Source organism: Haliotis cracherodii, unplaced genomic scaffold, assembly GCF_022045235.1.
Source record: "Haliotis cracherodii isolate W230 unplaced genomic scaffold, xgHalCrac1.p SCAF_26, whole genome shotgun sequence".
Lineage (NCBI taxonomy): Eukaryota > Metazoa > Mollusca > Gastropoda > Lepetellida > Haliotidae > Haliotis > Haliotis cracherodii.
Genome location: NW_027266282.1, coordinates 1,766,948 through 1,784,485, shown reverse-complemented (window position 1 = coordinate 1,784,485; position 17,538 = coordinate 1,766,948). Strand labels below are relative to the sequence as shown.

General features: G+C 42.3%; 1 protein-coding gene across 3 annotated transcripts in view; it reads right to left on the bottom strand.

Annotated features, from left to right (window-relative positions):
- The window catches only part of LOC139473032 (syntaxin-6-like), a 38,811-nt gene extending 23,436 nt beyond the window's left edge, over positions 1-15,375 (bottom strand). For 2 of the 3 annotated variants that reach the window (XM_071255543.1, XM_071255544.1), the window contains exons 1-4: positions 15,219-15,375; positions 13,081-13,250; positions 12,698-12,792; positions 7,288-7,350 (exon numbers count right to left, since the gene is read on the bottom strand). In XM_071255543.1, the coding sequence (XP_071111644.1) occupies positions 7,288-7,350; positions 12,698-12,792; positions 13,081-13,250; positions 15,219-15,253 (363 nt within the window). In that variant the 5' untranslated portion in view covers positions 15,254-15,375. The remainder of the gene's footprint in view (positions 1-7,287; positions 7,351-12,697; positions 12,793-13,080; positions 13,251-15,218) is intronic. The other variant, XM_071255545.1, reaches the window with a different exon arrangement.
- Between the last annotated feature and the right edge of the window lie 2,163 nt (positions 15,376-17,538).

Sequence of the window (17,538 nt, the reverse complement as noted above, 5' to 3'; positions counted from 1 at the left end):
ATTTAAAGCTTTGCCGGGATCGTCTTTATTTTGCTCTTTGACATGTTCGATGTGGACCCGTTTTCGAAGTGCGTGTCCGAGATTTTTATTTTAAATAACATTACGGGAAATAGTGAATAATTTCTTAATCTAATGATAAAAAATGATAAATTGAAATGGAATACGTATTTCAGACATTGTGAAATGTGATAGATTTAATAAATGAAAGATATGACTGGTAGGTTAAAAAAATAATTACTATTTTGACGTGACTACGGCTTGGCCGGTCTACCGGCCTACGGTGTCTTGGAATGCTTCTTGGCCGGTATTACGGTCCTACAGTGTTGAAAGAGTAATAATAATTAGGCATAAGCAAGTTAAATTTGGAAACACAAAATCATTGTCAATATACCGGTACATCACAAACGTATTGCAATACGTAATTGTTTCATTTTCATATTGCGGTATACCGGTATACCGGTAATACCATGCAGCCCTACATATTACGCAATAAAGATAACGGCTGCGTAGTAATGACAGAAGAATGTCCGTCGCTAATCTCTAGCGATTGTGACATCTTCCTCGCCACTCGACGGGACGCACGCAAAATACTTTTGTGAATGACCTGTCTATAATTTCCAAAACTCGCTGGAGTGTGAGGTGCACAAAAATTACATTTAAAGTTTGGAGAGCAAATCTGTTTGCATGAGGATTCTTGGAAGATTTTTTTCCACGCAAGCATAAGTTACGCAAAATAGAGAATTTTAGATTAGACGGAGTTGGAAGATTGACATAGAATTATACAATATACTATCAGCAGATATTTTTACAAGTTGAAAGTGTATACAAATATTGATACTAGCAAACTCTATGTAGCACCAAAGCTACTAGTATTTAAAAAACACATGAATATGTTTATCCATACATAGCTGAGAATTGTAAACAATTTGACTACCCTTGCAGGCAAACAATTGTAACACAATTTCAAAAATGGCGGGAAACAACGAGCATGTGGCGGGAAAAAAGGCAAAGTCTTTATACGCCTAAATAACCCACATTAAACTACACAACTTAGTGAAAGCAATATGAAGAGAATACACCACCCATCGCTGATAAAATTTAGAATTATATCCAAAGCTTATATCCAGTACTTTTCCAATTTGAAGAGCTCTGCTGAGACATGTAGCGCGACAGGCAGTGATGTGGGGAAGATGACTTGTCATCAAGGTCACATAAAAGCTGTGATGGTCCGTATAAATAGCAGGAGTGGGACTTTGAAACAAGTTTATTTCTTTACCCAAGACCAATGCCATACGCTGTATTTTTGTTGTCGTAAGGTAAGCAGTGAATGCATTAAGGAGTAATGCAGGATAAGTAAAAAAATATGGACATTTGTGCACATATGTTGTTGTACATGAACATAAGCCAATAGAATATTATTCCTGTGCATCACTATCCCGGAAATGATACATAAACAAAAACAAAGATTGATTTTGCAACAGAACAATATATTGATGGTCATGAAACAAGAATTCCTCATGACATTGTCACATCATCTCATGCTGAGAGTTGGGACATGCACAATCTTCGTCAAACCCTATTCGCGAATTTCCTGCTTTTGAGTAATTAACAGTGATGCCGACTGACACTTCTCTTCACATCAGTACTGTCCATTGATTTACTCTTTGAAACGTTAACCTCTCATGCAAGCTTTAGTCGACACATTTCTGTGAAATGTCTTTGAAATTTAACTTGTTTGTTGGATTTCCAGAAACATTCCTTTGCTTGGGCAGGAAAAGAAAGACCTTGTATATATAGTGCTCCTATCAACTTCTTTGGATAAGGAACATTAAACCTGGAAAACTCATCCGTCATCTTCAATGTTGCTCATAACTAATGATAACATAGCACATAGGGGAACTGAGTCGTATCAGTCAGTTAAGCTGGAATATACATATGATAAACAATAAAGCATCACCATGATCACATCATCCCACACATGTTCAGCAGGGTGACACCTACCAACCTTACACCATTACAGCCTTGCTTTACTGTAAAGAATCCCACACATGTTCAGCAGGGTGACACCTACCAACATAACACCATTACAGCCTTGCTTTACTGTAAAGAATCCCACACATGTTCAGCGGGGTGACACCTACCAACATAACACCATTGCAGCCTTACTTTACTGTAAAGAATCCCACACATGTTCAGCAGGGTGACACCTACCAACATAACACCATTAAAGCCTTGCTTTACTGTAAAGAATCCCACACATGTTCAGCAGGGTGACACCTACCAACATAACACCATTAAAGCCTTGCTTTACTGTAAAGAATCCCACACATGTTCAGCAGGGTGACACCTACCAACATAACACCATTACAGCCTTGCTTTACTGTAAAGAATCCCACACATGTTCAGCAGGGTGACACCTACCAACATAACACCATTACAGCCTTGCTTTACTGTAAAGAATCCCACACATGTTCAGCAGGGTGACACCTACCAACATAACACCATTACAGCCTTGCTTTACTGTAAAGAATCCCACACATGTTCAGCGGGGTGACACCTACCAACATAACACCATTACAGCCTTGCTTTACTGTAAAGGAGAATAATGAGAGCCTGTACAAAGACCCAGCCATACTCTCGAATTGACAATGTCAAGGTGAACACAGAAGACCATGAAGCATGGTACTGTAGCTGTATGTGTACTTTGTGCTGTGTACTGTGTACTGTAGCTGTACTGTGTGCTGAGTCCTGTGTGCTGTGTACTGTAGGTTTAGCTGTACTGTGTGCTATGTACTGTAGGTGTACCTGTACTGTGTGCTGTGTACTTTGTGCTGTGTACTGTGTACTGTAGCTGTACTGTGTGCTGAGTCCTGTGTGCTGTGTACTGTAGGTGTAGCTGTACTGTGTGCTGTGTACTGTAGATGTACTGTGTGCTGAGTCCTGTGTACTGTGTGCTGTGTACTGTAGGTGTACTGTGTACTGTGTGCTGTGTCCTGTAGGTGTACTGTGTGCTGAGTCCTGTGTGCTGTGTACTGTGTGCTGTGTACTGTGTGCTGTGTACTGTAGGTGTACTGTGTGCTGAGTCCTGTGTGCTGTGTACTGTGTGATGTGTACTGTAGGTGTACTGTGTACTGTGTACTGTAGGTATACTGTGTGCTGAGTCCTGTGTGCTGTGTACTGTAGCTGTACTGTGTGCTGAGTCCTGTGTGCTGTGTACTGTAGGTGTACTGTGTACTGTGTACTGTAGGTGTACTGTGTGCTGAGTCCTGTGTGCTGTGTACTGTAGCTGTACTGTGTGCTGAGTCCTGTGTGCTGTGTACTGTAGGTGTACTGTGTACTGTGTGCTGTGTACTGTAGGTGTGCTGTGTGCTGTGTGCTGTGTACTGTAGGTGTACTGTGTGCTGAGTCCTGTGTACTGTGTGCTGTGTACTGTAGGTGTACTGTGTGCTGTGTACTGTGTGCTGTGTACTGTAGCTGTACTGTGTGCTGTGTACTGTGTGCTGTGTACTGTGTGCTGTGTACTGTGTGCTGTGTACTGTAGCTGTACTGTGTGCTGTGTACTGTGTGCTGTGTACTGTGTGCTGTGTACTGTGTGCTGTGTGCTGTGTACTGTAGCTGTACTGTGTACTGTAGCTGTGCGGTGTGCTGTGTACTGTAGCTGTACTGTGTGCTGTGTGCTGTGTACTGTAGCTGTACTGTGTACTGTGTACTGTAGCTGTACTGTGTGCTGTGTGCTGTGTGCTGTGTACTGTAGCTGTACTGTGTACTGTGTGCTGTGTGCTGTGTACTGTGTGCTGTGTACTGTAGCTGTACTGTGTGCTGTGTACTGTGTACTGTAGCTGTACTGTATGCTGTGTACTGTGTACTGTAGCTGTACTGTGTACTGTGTACTGTAGCTGTACTGTGTACTGTAGCTGTACTGTGTACTGTGTGCTGTGTACTGTAGCTGTACTGTGTACTGTAGCTGTACTGTGTGCTGTGTACAGTGTACTGTAGCTGTACTGTGTACGGTGTACTGTAGCTGTACTGTGTGCTGTGTGCTGAGTCCTGTGTGCTGTGTGCTGTGTACTGTGTGCTGTGTACTGTGTGCTGTGTACTGTAGGTGTACTGTGTACTGTGTGCTGTGTACTGTAGGTGTACTGTGTGCTGTGTGATGGGTACTGTAGCTGTACTGTGTGCTGTGTACTGTAGCTGTACTGTGTGCTGTGTACTGTAGCTGTACTGTGTGCTGTGTACTGTAGGTGTGCTGTGTACTGTAGGTGTAATGTGTGCTGTGTGCTGTGTGCTGTGTACTGTAGGTGTACTGTGTGCTGTGTGCTGTGTGCTGTGTACTGTGTGCTGTGTACTGTAGCTGTACTGTGTGCTGTGTACTGTGTGCTGTGTGCTGTGTGCTGTGTACTGTAGCTGTACTGTGTACTGTAGCTGTACTGTGTGCTGTGTACTGTAGCTGTACTGTGTGCTGTGTACTGTGTACTGTGTACTGTAGCTGTACTGTGTGCTGTGTGCTGTGTACTGTGTACTGTAGCTGTACTGTGTACTGTGTGCTGTGTACTGTGTGCTGTGTACTGTGTGCTGTAGCTGTACTGTGTACTGTAGCTGTACTGTGTGCTGTGTACTGTGTACTGTAGCTGTACTGTGTGCTGTGTACTGTGTACTGTAGCTGTACTGTGTACTGTAGCTGTACAGTGTACTGTGTACTGTAGCTGTACTGTGTGCTGTGTACTGTGTACTGTGTGCTGTGTACTGTAGCTGTACTGTGTGCTGTGTACTGTGTACTGTGTGCTGTGTACTGTAGCTGTACTGTGTACTGTAGCTGTACTGTGTGCTGTGTACTGTAGCTGTACTGTGTGCTGTGTACTGTGTGCTGTGTACTGTAGCTGTACTGTGTACTGTGTACTGTGTACTGTAGCTGTACTGTGTGCTGTGTACTGTGTACTGTAGCTGTACTGTGTACTGTGTGCTGTGTGCTGTGTACAGTGTGCTGTGTACTGTGTGCTGTAGCTGTACTGTGTACTGTGTGCTGTACTGTGTACTGTGTACTGTGTACTGTAGCTGTACTGTGTGCTGTGTACTGTGTACTGTAGCTGTACTGTGTACTGTGTACTGTAGCTGTACTGTGTACTGTGTACTGTAGCTGTACTGTGTACTGTGTGCTGTGTACTGTTGCTGTACTGTGTACTGTAGCTGTACTGTGTACAGTGTACTGTGTACTGTAGCTGTACTGTGTACTGTGTACTGTAGCTGTACTGTGTACTGTGTACTGTAGCTGTACTGTGTACTGTAGCTGTACTGTTTACTGTGTGCTGTGTACTGTAGCTGTACTGTGTACTGTAGCTGTACTGTGTGCTGTGTACAGTGTACTGTAGCTGTACTGTGTACGGTGTACTGTAGCTGTACTGTGTGCTGTGTGCTGAGTCCTGTGTGCTGTGTGCTGTGTACTGTGTGCTGTGTACTGTGTGCTGTGTACTGTGTACTGTGTGCTGTGTACTGTAGGTGTACTGTGTGCTGTGTGATGGGTACTGTAGCTGTACTGTGTGCTGTGTACTGTAGCTGTACTGTGTGCTGTGTACTGTAGCTGTACTGTGTGCTGTGTACTGTAGCTGTACTGTGTGCTGTGTACTGTAGGTGTGCTGTGTACTGTAGGTGTAATGTGTAATGTGTGCTGTGTGCTGTGTGCTGTGTACTGTAGGTGTACTGTGTGCTGTGTGCTGTGTACTGTGTGCTGTGTACTGTAGCTGTACTGTGTGCTGTGTACTGTGTGCTGTGTACTGTGTGCTGTGTGCTGTGTACTGTAGCTGTACTGTGTACTGTAGCTGTACTGTGTGCTGTGTACTGTAGCTGTACTGTGTGCTGTGTACTGTAGCTGTACTGTGTACTGTGTACTGTAGCTGTACTGTGTGCTGTGTGCTGTGTGCTGTGTACTGTGTACTGTAGCTGTACTGTGTACTGTGTGCTGTGTACTGTGTGCTGTGTACTGTGTGCTGTAGCTGTACTGTGTACTGTGTACTGTAGCTGTACTGTGTGCTGTGTACTGTGTACTGTAGCTGTACTGTGTGCTGTGTACTGTGTACTGTAGCTGTACTGTGTACTGTGTACTGTAGCTGTACTGTGTACTGTAGCTGTACTGTGTGCTGTGTACTGTAGCTGTACTGTGTGCTGTGTACTGTGTGCTGTGTACTGTGTGCTGTGTACTGTAGCTGTACTGTGTACTGTAGCTGTACTGTGTGCTGTGTACTGTAGCTGTACTGTGTGCTGTGTACTGTGTGCTGTGTACTGTAGCTGTACTGTGTACTGTGTACTGTAGCTGTACTGTGTGCTGTGTACTGTGTACTGTAGCTGTACTGTGTGCTGTGTACTGTGTGCTGTGTGCTGTGTACTGTGTGCTGTGTACTGTGTGCTGTAGCTGTACTGTGTACTGTGTACTGTAGCTGTACTGTGTGCTGTGTACTGTAGCTGTACTGTGTGCTGTGTACTGTGTACTGTAGCTGTACTGTGTACTGTGTACTGTAGCTGTACTGTGTACTGTGTACTGTAGCTGTACTGTGTACTGTAGCTGTACTGTGTACTGTGTGCTGTGTACTGTTGCTGTACTGTGTACTGTAGCTGTACTGTGTACAGTGTACTGTAGCTGTACTGTGTACGGTGTACTGTAGCTGTACTGTGTACTGTGTACTGTAGCTGTACTGTGTGCTGAGTCCTGTGTGCTGTGTGCTGTGTACTGTGTGCTGTGTACTGTGTGCTGTGTACTGTAGGTGTACTGTGTACTGTGTGCTGTGTACTGTAGGTGTACTGTGTGCTGTGTGATGGGTACTGTAGCTGTACTGTGTGCTGTGTACTGTAGCTCTACTGTGTGCTGGGTACTGTAGCTGTACTGTGTGCTGTGTACTGTGTGCTGTGTGCTGTGTACTGTGTGCTGTGTACTGTGTGCTGTGTGCTGTGTGCTGTGTACTGTGTACTGTGTGCTGTGTACTGTAGCTGTACTGTGTGCTGTGTACTGTAGCTGTACTGTGTGCTGTGTACTGTAGCTGTACTGTGTGCTGTGTACTGTAGGTGTGCTGTGTACTGTAGGTGTAATGTGTGCTGTGTGCTGTGTGCTGTGTACTGTAGGTGTACTGTGTGCTGTGTGCTGTGTGCTGTGTACTGTGTGCTGTGTACTGTAGCTGTACTGTGTGCTGAGTCCTGTGTGCTGTGTACTGTGCGCTGTGTACTGTAGCTGTACTGTAGCTGTACTGTGTACCATGTGCCCTGTGCTGTGTGCTGTGTACTGTGTGCTGCTATACTATCTACCTGTCTGGGATTTCCCTCACGAGCTTTGTGCGACCCTGGGCTGGACAACTCATCCTTCATATCCTAGAACACAAAACACAAACCTTGTCATTATCGCTTGACAAGCTAACATTAACTTCCTTACCTGCTGACTGAATCATAGTAACCCAACAACATGGTCTAACAGTTTCCTGCAGAGTGATAAATCCAAGATGGCATCACTGACACAGTACCAGTTCTTGGAACATATTTCACAGAGGAAGCATCAGAAGATAGTTTTGTTGGTTTGTCTGCATGATGATGGATGAGACACTGAGAAGACACTGATGGTCTCAGCGTTATCTATTTGTGAGTATGCAACACTTGTCTGTTCAGCTTGTCTGTTACAATCAGGGTGTCCCCTTGAAATAACATTTTGCTTTGCATCGAGGTTGAATATATATATATATAGCGACTCATTCTCAAGATATTAAAAAAAAGGAGAAAGTGTGACTGAACTCTGTGTGAATGACTTAGTTACTCCAGAGATGACGACATTGCATTGAACATGATTTTTAAAGAATTATTACCAGGTAAATTTTATACGTTTTTTTTAAATGTTGAACATGTAAAAAGTTGGGATCGACAATAATTAGGAGGAACTGGTAATTTTAGAGTTGCCAGTCCTGGCAGGACTGGCAGTTTCAAAAGCTAGCAAGAACACCATGTTTGCTTACTTAAGTCTCTAAGACTGTCACAATGAATCACAATAGGCCAAGACAGCATTTTGAATCTCCCTTGCAGATATTTACCCAGCTTTGCACTAAAACTTGTCGCCCTTTGACAACATCAGAAAGGAGGTCCTACAATTTGACTGTGGTACTTAACAAGTTTGTGTATAAATTGCCAAGCACAGTCTCTGTGGCCGATGAAGTTTTTTCTTTCCATGTTTTTTTATATATGTATTTATGATATACAATTAGTTGTTAGTTTCCTTCTGTGTAACCTACAAATTGCCCCATGCCTAGAAGATCTGTCTGCTGATTGGCCTAGCTTACACCTGAGATTACCTGTAGGGTCCATAAGAAACATACTTATCTGCCCTTGATTCGCCTGCACTAAGCAACCGTTTTCTAGGTGATTATAACTTCCGGCATGTACACAATCCAGTCCCTTGTAACAATTGCCTATTGTCACTGTTAGAATAGCACAGAAAAGAATCAAGCATTGATATCGCTCACCAAGGTTTGTACATGCCATCTTCTACTCTTGAATATTAACCTTGTTGTACAAATACTGTCTTTTAACTAATGTAGAGAAATACGGGTTCATAATGTCAAACGAAACATGTGTTTCAATGTTGCCAAAACAGTTTATCATATGCTATATTGCCATCAAGCACTGAACTAAAACAACTATAGACAAATGCATCTCCCTGATTGTGATAATGTAGCTCTATAATCCTACATCCTACAACATTCTTCACCACAATATTTGTAACAAATTTATTATTTACAATGAATTAGATCAGTTAAGAAAACTAAATATTGCACTAAACATCCTGATGATGATGATAAAAAGGGTTTTCATAATAATATTTAAAATGACATAGAAGTGATATTTTGTAATTCAAGTCTGCATTGGCATCTGTGGCTGGCTTCTTTCTTGCAGGTTTTTTATTCCAGTGATGGATGTTGGTATGGAGAATTTTGGTTTGTTACCAGCAAATATCTTAGAAGGATAGACATAATATTGTTACTTTTGTACATCGATCCATTCTTTTGTAAACATAAGAGCATGTATATATATATTAATTCCATACAGGTCATCTAATGAAGGGACACTAAAAAGTCGATGTACAGTATAAAGTGCTTGTTATTCATAAACAAGTGTCAAATATTCATCATCTGTCATGTTTTGTTTTGACTCCAAGCTCAGGAAGTGGAGAGTTGTCTGGGGAGACAACTCTGTTGATGTTTCCTTAGGGGTTTCTAAGAGACCCTATAGTTAAACTGCAGGCTTTGATCATCCTGAATAAGCTCTCAGCACATGCGATTTGTCTGGGAACTCCAAAAACTAAACAGTATGAAAAACCCCAGCCTTTTTGTTGTGACAGGAATATAATCTACTTCGAAGCTTTGCATTAGACATCTTCCTAGGGTTACCTTGTTCTGTATGAGGGTAATGAATGTGGCAACAGTGAGTGAGTGAGTGAGTGAGTGAGTGAGTGAGTATGGCTTGATGCCGCTTTTAGCAATATTCCAGCAATTTCACGGCTGGGGACACCAGAAATGGGCTTCACACAATCGAAGCTAGGTCTTATGCTCGAACGAGCAAACACTTTAACCACTAGGCTACCCAACCACCCTGTGACATTAGTGGATGGACCATGCTCTGTATGAGGGTAATGAATGTGGCACTAGTGGATGGACCATGCTCTGTATGAGGGTAATGAATGTGGCAGCAGTGGATGGACCTTGCTCTCTATGAGGGTAATGAATGTGGCACCATTGGATGGACACTGCTCTCTATCAGGGTAATGAATGTGGCACCAGCGGATGGACCATGCTCTGTATGAGGGTAATGAATGTGGCAGCAGTGGATGGACCTTGCTCTCTATGAGGGTAATGAATGTGGCACCAGTGGATGGGCACTGCTCTCTATCAGGGTTATGAATGTGGCACCAGCGGATGGACCATGCTCTGTATGAGGGTAATGAATGTGGCACCAGTGGATGTATCTTGCTCTGTATGAGGGTATTGAATGTGGCACCAGTGGATGGACCATGCTCTGTATGAGGGTAATGAATGTGGCAGCAGTGGATGGACCCTGCTCTCTATGAGGGTAATGAATGTGGCACCAGTGGATGGGCACTGCTCTCTATCAGGGTAATGAATGTGGCACCAGCGGATGGACCATGCTCTGTATGAGGGTAATGAATGTGGCACCAGTGGATGGACCTTGCTCTCTATGAGGGTAATGAATGTGGCACCAGTCGATGGGCCTTGTTCTGTATGAGGGTAATGAATGTGGCAGCAGTGGATGGACCTTGCTCTCTATGAGGGTAATGAATGTGGCACCAGTGGATGGACCATGCTCTGTATGAGGGTAATGAATGTGGCAGCAGTGGATGGGCCTTGCTCTGTATCAGGGTAATGAATGTGGCACCAGTGGATGGGCCTTGCTCTGTATGAGGGTAATGAATGTGGCACCAGTGGATGGACCTTGTTCTGTATGAGGGTAATGAATGTGGCACCAATGGATGGGTCTTCCTCTGTATGAGGGTAATGAATGTGGCACCAGTGGATGGGCCTTGCTCTCTCTGAAGGCAATGAATGTGGCACCGGTGGATGGACCTTGTTCTCTATCAGGGGTATGAATGTGGCACCAGTGGATGGGCCTTTTTTTTCTGTATGAGGGTTATGAATGTGGCACCAGTGGATGTATCTTGCTCTGTATGAGGCTAATGAATGTGGCACCAGTGGATGGACCATGCTTTGTATGAGGGTAATGAATGTGGCACCAGTGGATGGATCTTGCTCTGTATGAGGGTAATGAATGTGGCACCAGTGGATGGGCCTTGCTCTGTATCAGGGGTATGAATGTGGCACCAGTGGATGGGCCTTTTTCTGTATCAGGGGTATGAATGTGGAACCAGTGCATGGATCTTGCTCTGTATAAGGGTAATGAATGTGGCACCAGTGGATGGACCTTGTTCTCTATCAGGGTAATGAATGTGGCACCAGTGGATGGACGTTGCTCTCTATCAGGGTAATGAATGTGGCACCAGTGGATGGACCTTGCTCTGTATCAGGGTAATGAATGTGGCACCAGTGGATGGACCTTGTTCTGTATGAGGCTAATGAATGTGGCACCAGTGGATGGACCATGCTCTGTATGGGGGTAATGAATGTGGCACCAGTGGATGGATCTTGCTCTGTATGAGGGTAATGAATGTGGCACCAGTGGATGGGCCTTTTTCTGTATGAGGGTTATGATTGTGGCACCAGTGGATGGATCTTGCTCTGTATGAGGGTAATGAAAGTGGCACCAGTGGATGGACCTTTGTTCTCTATCAGGGTAATGAATGTTGCACCAGTGGATGGACCTTGTTCTCTATCAGGGTAATGCATGTGGCAGCAGTGGATGGGCCTTGCTCTCTCTGAGGGTTATGAATGTGGCACCAGTGGATGGATCTTGCTCTTTATGAGGGTAATGAATGTGGCCACAGTGGATGGACCTTGCTTTCTATGAGGGTAATGAATGTGGCACCAGTGGATGGGCCTTGCTCTCTATGAGGGTAATGAATGTGGCACCAGTGGATGGACCTTGTTCTGTATGAGGGTTATGAATGTGGCACCAGTCGATGGACCATGCTCTGTATGAGGGTAATGAATGTGGCACCAGTGGATGGGCCTTGCTCGCTATGAGGGTAATGAATGTGGCACCAGTGGATGGACCATGCTCTCTATGAGGTAATGAATGTGGCACCAGTGGATGGGCCTTGCTCTGTATCAGGGTAATGAATGTGGCACCAGTGGATGGGCCTTGCTCTGTATCAGGGGTATGAATGTGGCACCAGTGGATGGGCCTTTTTCTGTTTGAGGGTTATGAATGTGGTAGCAGTGCATGGATCTTGCTCTGTATGAGGGTAATGAATGTGGCACCAGTGGATGTACCTTGTACTCTATCAGGGGTATGAATGTGGCACCAGTGGATGGACCTTGTTCTCTATCAGGGGTATCCATGTGGCACCAGTGGATGGGCCTTTTTCTGTATGAGGGTTATGAATGTGGCAGCAGTGGATGGGCCTTTTTCTGTATGAGGGTAATGAATGTGGCACCAGTGGATGGGCCTTTTTTCTGTATGAGGCTAATGAATGTAGCACCAGTGGATGGACCTTGTTCTGTATGAGACTAATGAATGTGGCACCAGTGGATGGACCATGCTCTGTATGAGGGTAATGAATGTGGCACCAGTGGATGGACCATGCTCTCTATGAAGTAATGAATGTGGCATCAGTGGATGGGCCTTGCTCTGTATCAGGGTAATGAATGTGGCACCAGTGGATGGGCCTTTTTCTGTATGAGGGTTATGAATGTGGCAGCAGTGCATGGATCTTGCTCTGTATGAGGGTAATGAATGTTGCACCAGTGGATGGACCTTGTTCTCTATCAGGGGTATGAATGTGGCACCAGTGGATGGAAATTTTTCTCTATCAGGGGTATGAATGTGGCACCAGTGGATGGGCCTTTTTCTGTATGCACACTGCTCATTTCTCATATAAATATACCAAGCAAGTAAATGTTCCAGAATGTTAATGAAATGAAATTCTTTTGTATTAGAAACCATGCACTCAGCTGCCTGACGTAGTTATTACTCTTGCAACATTATTAATTACACTGATGTGGCAATGCCAAGCTTTAGAATGACAGCCACAAACCTGACTCACCTTCACTGTCCATTTGGTCTTGTCAATGAAACTGCGTCGTTCTTTCAGCTCATATTCATCAATTTTGAATTTCTTTGGATTTTTTTCAACAATACCTGTGTTGACATTAAGGAACACCTCCAAGAGTTTACTGTGTGTGTTTACAGTGTCGGTCACTAATACCAATCTACATCTTCTTGACAAAAATAAAGAAAAGAAACATCTTTTGCTGATGGGTTTACCATGAGCTAAAACCTTAAAAGTGAAGAAAATGGTTCCCAGCTAAGAAAGTTAACTTAAGCTTAAAGACCACTATTATCTTAATTATTGGCTATAGTTCATTATCTGCAAAATCTAACTTAAGTGTCACAGGACTGCTGTAACATGTTTAACACAAAGGATACCAACAGTTTCTTCTAGATCTTCCAAGTCCCATTCTATACTTCTCAAACTGTTCCGTAATTCATTTGTGGTCCATTCCAACTCTTCTTTTGACCCCCCTCCTGTCTGTGAGTGCAGCTCCCTCCAGCGCGTGTACAGTCCACCAGCTGTCTGCAGCGCCTTCTGCACCTCACTGACAACACATGACGCACCACTGTAGCAGTTCTTTCATCTACATTTCTCAAATTGCCTTTTCATTACATCATTACTTAACAATGCATAAACATCAACTATAATTTCTATAATGTTTTAACAAGAAAAATCCTGATAACACATAGGCCCAGTAGGAATCTAGTATATGATAAATAGGATGTTTCTTAATCCTTTCGCATAGTTTTCATATCTTATATTTTGATATTTACCATGTTTACATGAATGATACATAGAGAAAAATGCTATAATTTCATTTTACTAACATGAATAATCAATCTATTAATCAATGGATAATATGGTTTAATTGTAGAATACAAACAGGAAATCGACCAATGTCATTCATAAACATTGGTCAAGCAGAGGTATAACCTTCATTGGGGATTTAGTGGATGAGAAAAGGTAAATTTATACATTTGATTCTTTTGTGCATATGTATGGAATTGAAACAAATTATATAGAATATGATGGGGTTGTATTTTATGCAGTTAAAAAAAATTGTTAGGTAAAGGAATACAATGTTTTCGATTCAATATCTACTCGACCAACCATGCCATTCAATATATCACATCTGCTAACATGCTAAACCAATATATACAGATATAGGTAGTGAAGAATTTTACCAGATAAACAGCATCTGAGTTTGTTTAAATTTCATGGCATTGAAAAATGGGAAAGTATAATAAATAAGACATCTTGTGAAACAGATTGGCAAGAACATATATTGATTGCAAAAAGATGCACTCAAAGTGAAGATATTAGATAGTTTCAGTTAAAGATTATTCATTACATTCTTACAACTAACAAATATTTATATCAATTGGATATGTTGACTCTCCTTTGTGTACTTTCTGTACAAATCAACCTGAAACTATAATCCATATGTTGTATGCGTGTGAATATGTAAGAAAGATTTGGGAGAAACTGTACATTTGGATAAAATCTGTTGTGGAAGGAACCATTGATTTGAACAGAGAAAATGTTTTGTTTGGATTTCAAGGCAAGCATAACAACCCATTAAATATTGTACTTTTAATAACAAAACAAGTAATATACAGACAATGTAGGAAAAGATTAATGCCACGTTTTGAACAAATACAGCATGAGATAATTAGTTATTGCAAAGATAATGTCATTTACAAATAGTAGCTATGCAAACTTGTTTAGTTTCTGATCTTCCTTCCACACTTTGTTTAAAAACCAATCTGTAATAAATACTGATAATACAGTATGTTGACTTTATAGGCAAGAATACATATATATATATGAATAGCTGTATGCTTCTTGAATATAATGTACCACAATTCTATTGACATGACATGTATACATATGTACCTGCTGAGATGAATAAAGAAGGAAAGTAAAAAAATAATTTTTTTTAAATTAATCAATGGTTAGTCCAATAATCAACTTGGAATGTATGTTCCACAGGTTTGTCAAACGAATCCAGCACATGAACCATGCTGGAGTTGGTCAGCTACACATGATCACATGTAGGCTACACTGGTGTATGGTCAACATCCTCAGTGTCACAGGTTTACAAAGTAGGATAACATTTTTGTGAATATTTATGTTCACTGCCTCGTCATTATCTGTTAAATAGATGATGGATGTTGGTACTAGTTAGATCAATCTGCACATGCCATGTGTTGATCCAACTGGAAGCGACATAGAGGGTCTGGGCGTTTTACCTTGCGGATTGGCATGAGAAGATCTAAAGGTGCGTCGGCAAAACCTTCACAGGCAATAATGGCAAATATATCGTATGAACATAACTTGGAACATGTAAAATGAACATAAACTTGAATATGTAAAATTATGTTGCAAGTGCTTCCAATCTGCTAACAGATTTTCATGTTTGGGACCATGCTTGAGTTGATGTGGCGGCACAAAACAGATTCAATGAATCATATATTTCTGAAAATCAAGATCATACTTTATGCTGGCTTACCCTCGTACGACGAAAAATGGATCTTCAAGTGACATGTTTAGGATATTAAAACCAGAAGCCAAGTAAAAACTGAAACTGTCACAAAATGACAACAAACTCTGCGTCTAATAACATGGCGACCGGAGATTCGGTGTGACGTCACCGGGGTTTCCCCGACCTCTGGGATTTCCCTCAGACATTTGGAAAGCTGAACAGTTTAGCTCGCTATATATATTACCCTCGCTCTTGATCATAGGCATTTTCTACGATGCTTTGATGTATATCGATTGCATATCAATGTTACACACATTGGATGTCCACGGGTAAAATAATCTCAAAACCAGTCAAAACGGACCAGTGCCAAAATGAAACATGCACTTTCGTCAAAACGCCCCATTTTAAAAAAAAAAGATTGGACATTGGAGCAAATCACCGAAGTAATTTTATAACTGGAATGTTACAAAGAAATGGATTTACACCAAAGGGATCTAACTGATCATTTCGAGAAATGGCTGTTAATCGAATATTTTGGATTCTCCATTGGGTGTACGTGTATTTAAAATTATGAATGTGATTGTGTGTATGAAAAATTTGACAAATATTACATAAAGTAAGACCAGTCCGAAAACCAACAAAACATTAATCTATCACGTCTTGACGAGACTCATTGGATGAGGTAGTCTTTTTATTTGTTTTTCAAAACCTTGCTTTGGCTTGCAATTTGTCAGAGAACGTGAACGTGCACGTGACTTGTTTCAATTTCTTCAAGACATTGTTGTTAGAACCTGCTTGTGTTTGGTTCGCCTTTTTTATGTTTGTCTACTACTTCGGTGTTCTATATGTGCGCCGTCAGGAGGTCATTGTTTTGACAATCATAATTTGGAAATACTGGTGCTTGCCTAGTTTTGAGAACTATTAGCATAGGTTTATCTACGTGATACATCTGTTACTCGAGTTTGATCTAATCTCATTTGCAAATCATTACAATGGTCCTTGAAAAAAATCTTTTATCGGCAACATAGTAAAAGCCTGGCTATGTCAAACTATTACAGCATTTATGAGCTCACAAGTTTATTTTCCCGGGTAAGGCCCCTGTGCAGAGGTATCACCTTGATATCCAAGGTGGGTAAACTGTTTGAGAAAATCATCTTGGAGAGAATTTAGCAGAACGTCAAATGTATGAAGCCCAATTTCCCACATAATTGTTACAGTGTGGTTTCAGACTGGTGCATAGTACAAACACAGCGAAGTATATGTACTACAAAATAGTATATGATTCTTGTTGGATATTTAGCCGTCATACCCAAATGTCCAATAGTGAGTCGTCATACCCAACTGTCCTAGTGTGTCGTCATACCCAACTGTCCTAGTGTGTCGTCATACCCAACTGTCCTAGTGTGTCGTCATACCCAACTGTCCTAGTGTGTCGTCATACCCAACTGTCCTATAGTGAGTCGTCATACCCAACTGTCCTATAGTGAGTCGTCATACCCAACTGTCCTATAGTGAGTCGTCATGCCCAACTGTCCTAGTGTGTCGTCATACCCAACTGTCCCAGTGTGTCGTCATACCCAACTGTCCTATAGTGAGTCGTCATACCCAACTGTCCTAGTGTGTCGTCATACCCAACTGTCCTATAGTGAGTCGTCATGCCCAACTGTCCTAGTGTGTCGTCATACCCAACTGTCCCAGTGTGTCGTCATACCCAACTGTCCTAGTGTGTCGTCATACCCAACTGTCCTATAGTGAGTCGTCATACCCAACTGTCCTAGTGTGTCGTCATACCCAACTGTCCTAGTGTATCGTCAAACCCAAATGTCCTATAGTGAGTCGTCATACCCAACTGTCCTAGTGTGTCGTCATGCCCAAATGTCCTAGTATGTCGTCATACCCAACTGTCCTAGTGTGTCGCCATACCCAACTGTCCTTGTGTGTCGTCAAACCCAACTGTCCCGTAGTGAGTCGTCATACCCAACTGTCCTAGGGTGTCTTCAAACATAACTGTCCTAGTGTGTCGTCAAACGCACCTGCCCTTGTGTGTCGTCAAACATGACTGTGTTAATGTGACGACAATCCTAGGTGTCCTAGAGGGGGCATTTGAGACTTTTTATTTTATCATATTTACATATTCTCTACGATTGTTGGGAATCACATAAGACCTATACAATGCATTTACATTCTCATCGAAACATAGAGGCATACTACTGCACTATTTCCTCTTCTATCTGACAGAAGATAATTTTCGTTTCTTTTTATTTTAATTTTCTATCTTTTTCTCTTTACGCGATTTGCTCAGTCGACGGCTTTACGGAGAGGTGATGACAACCTGCATAGTCGCACA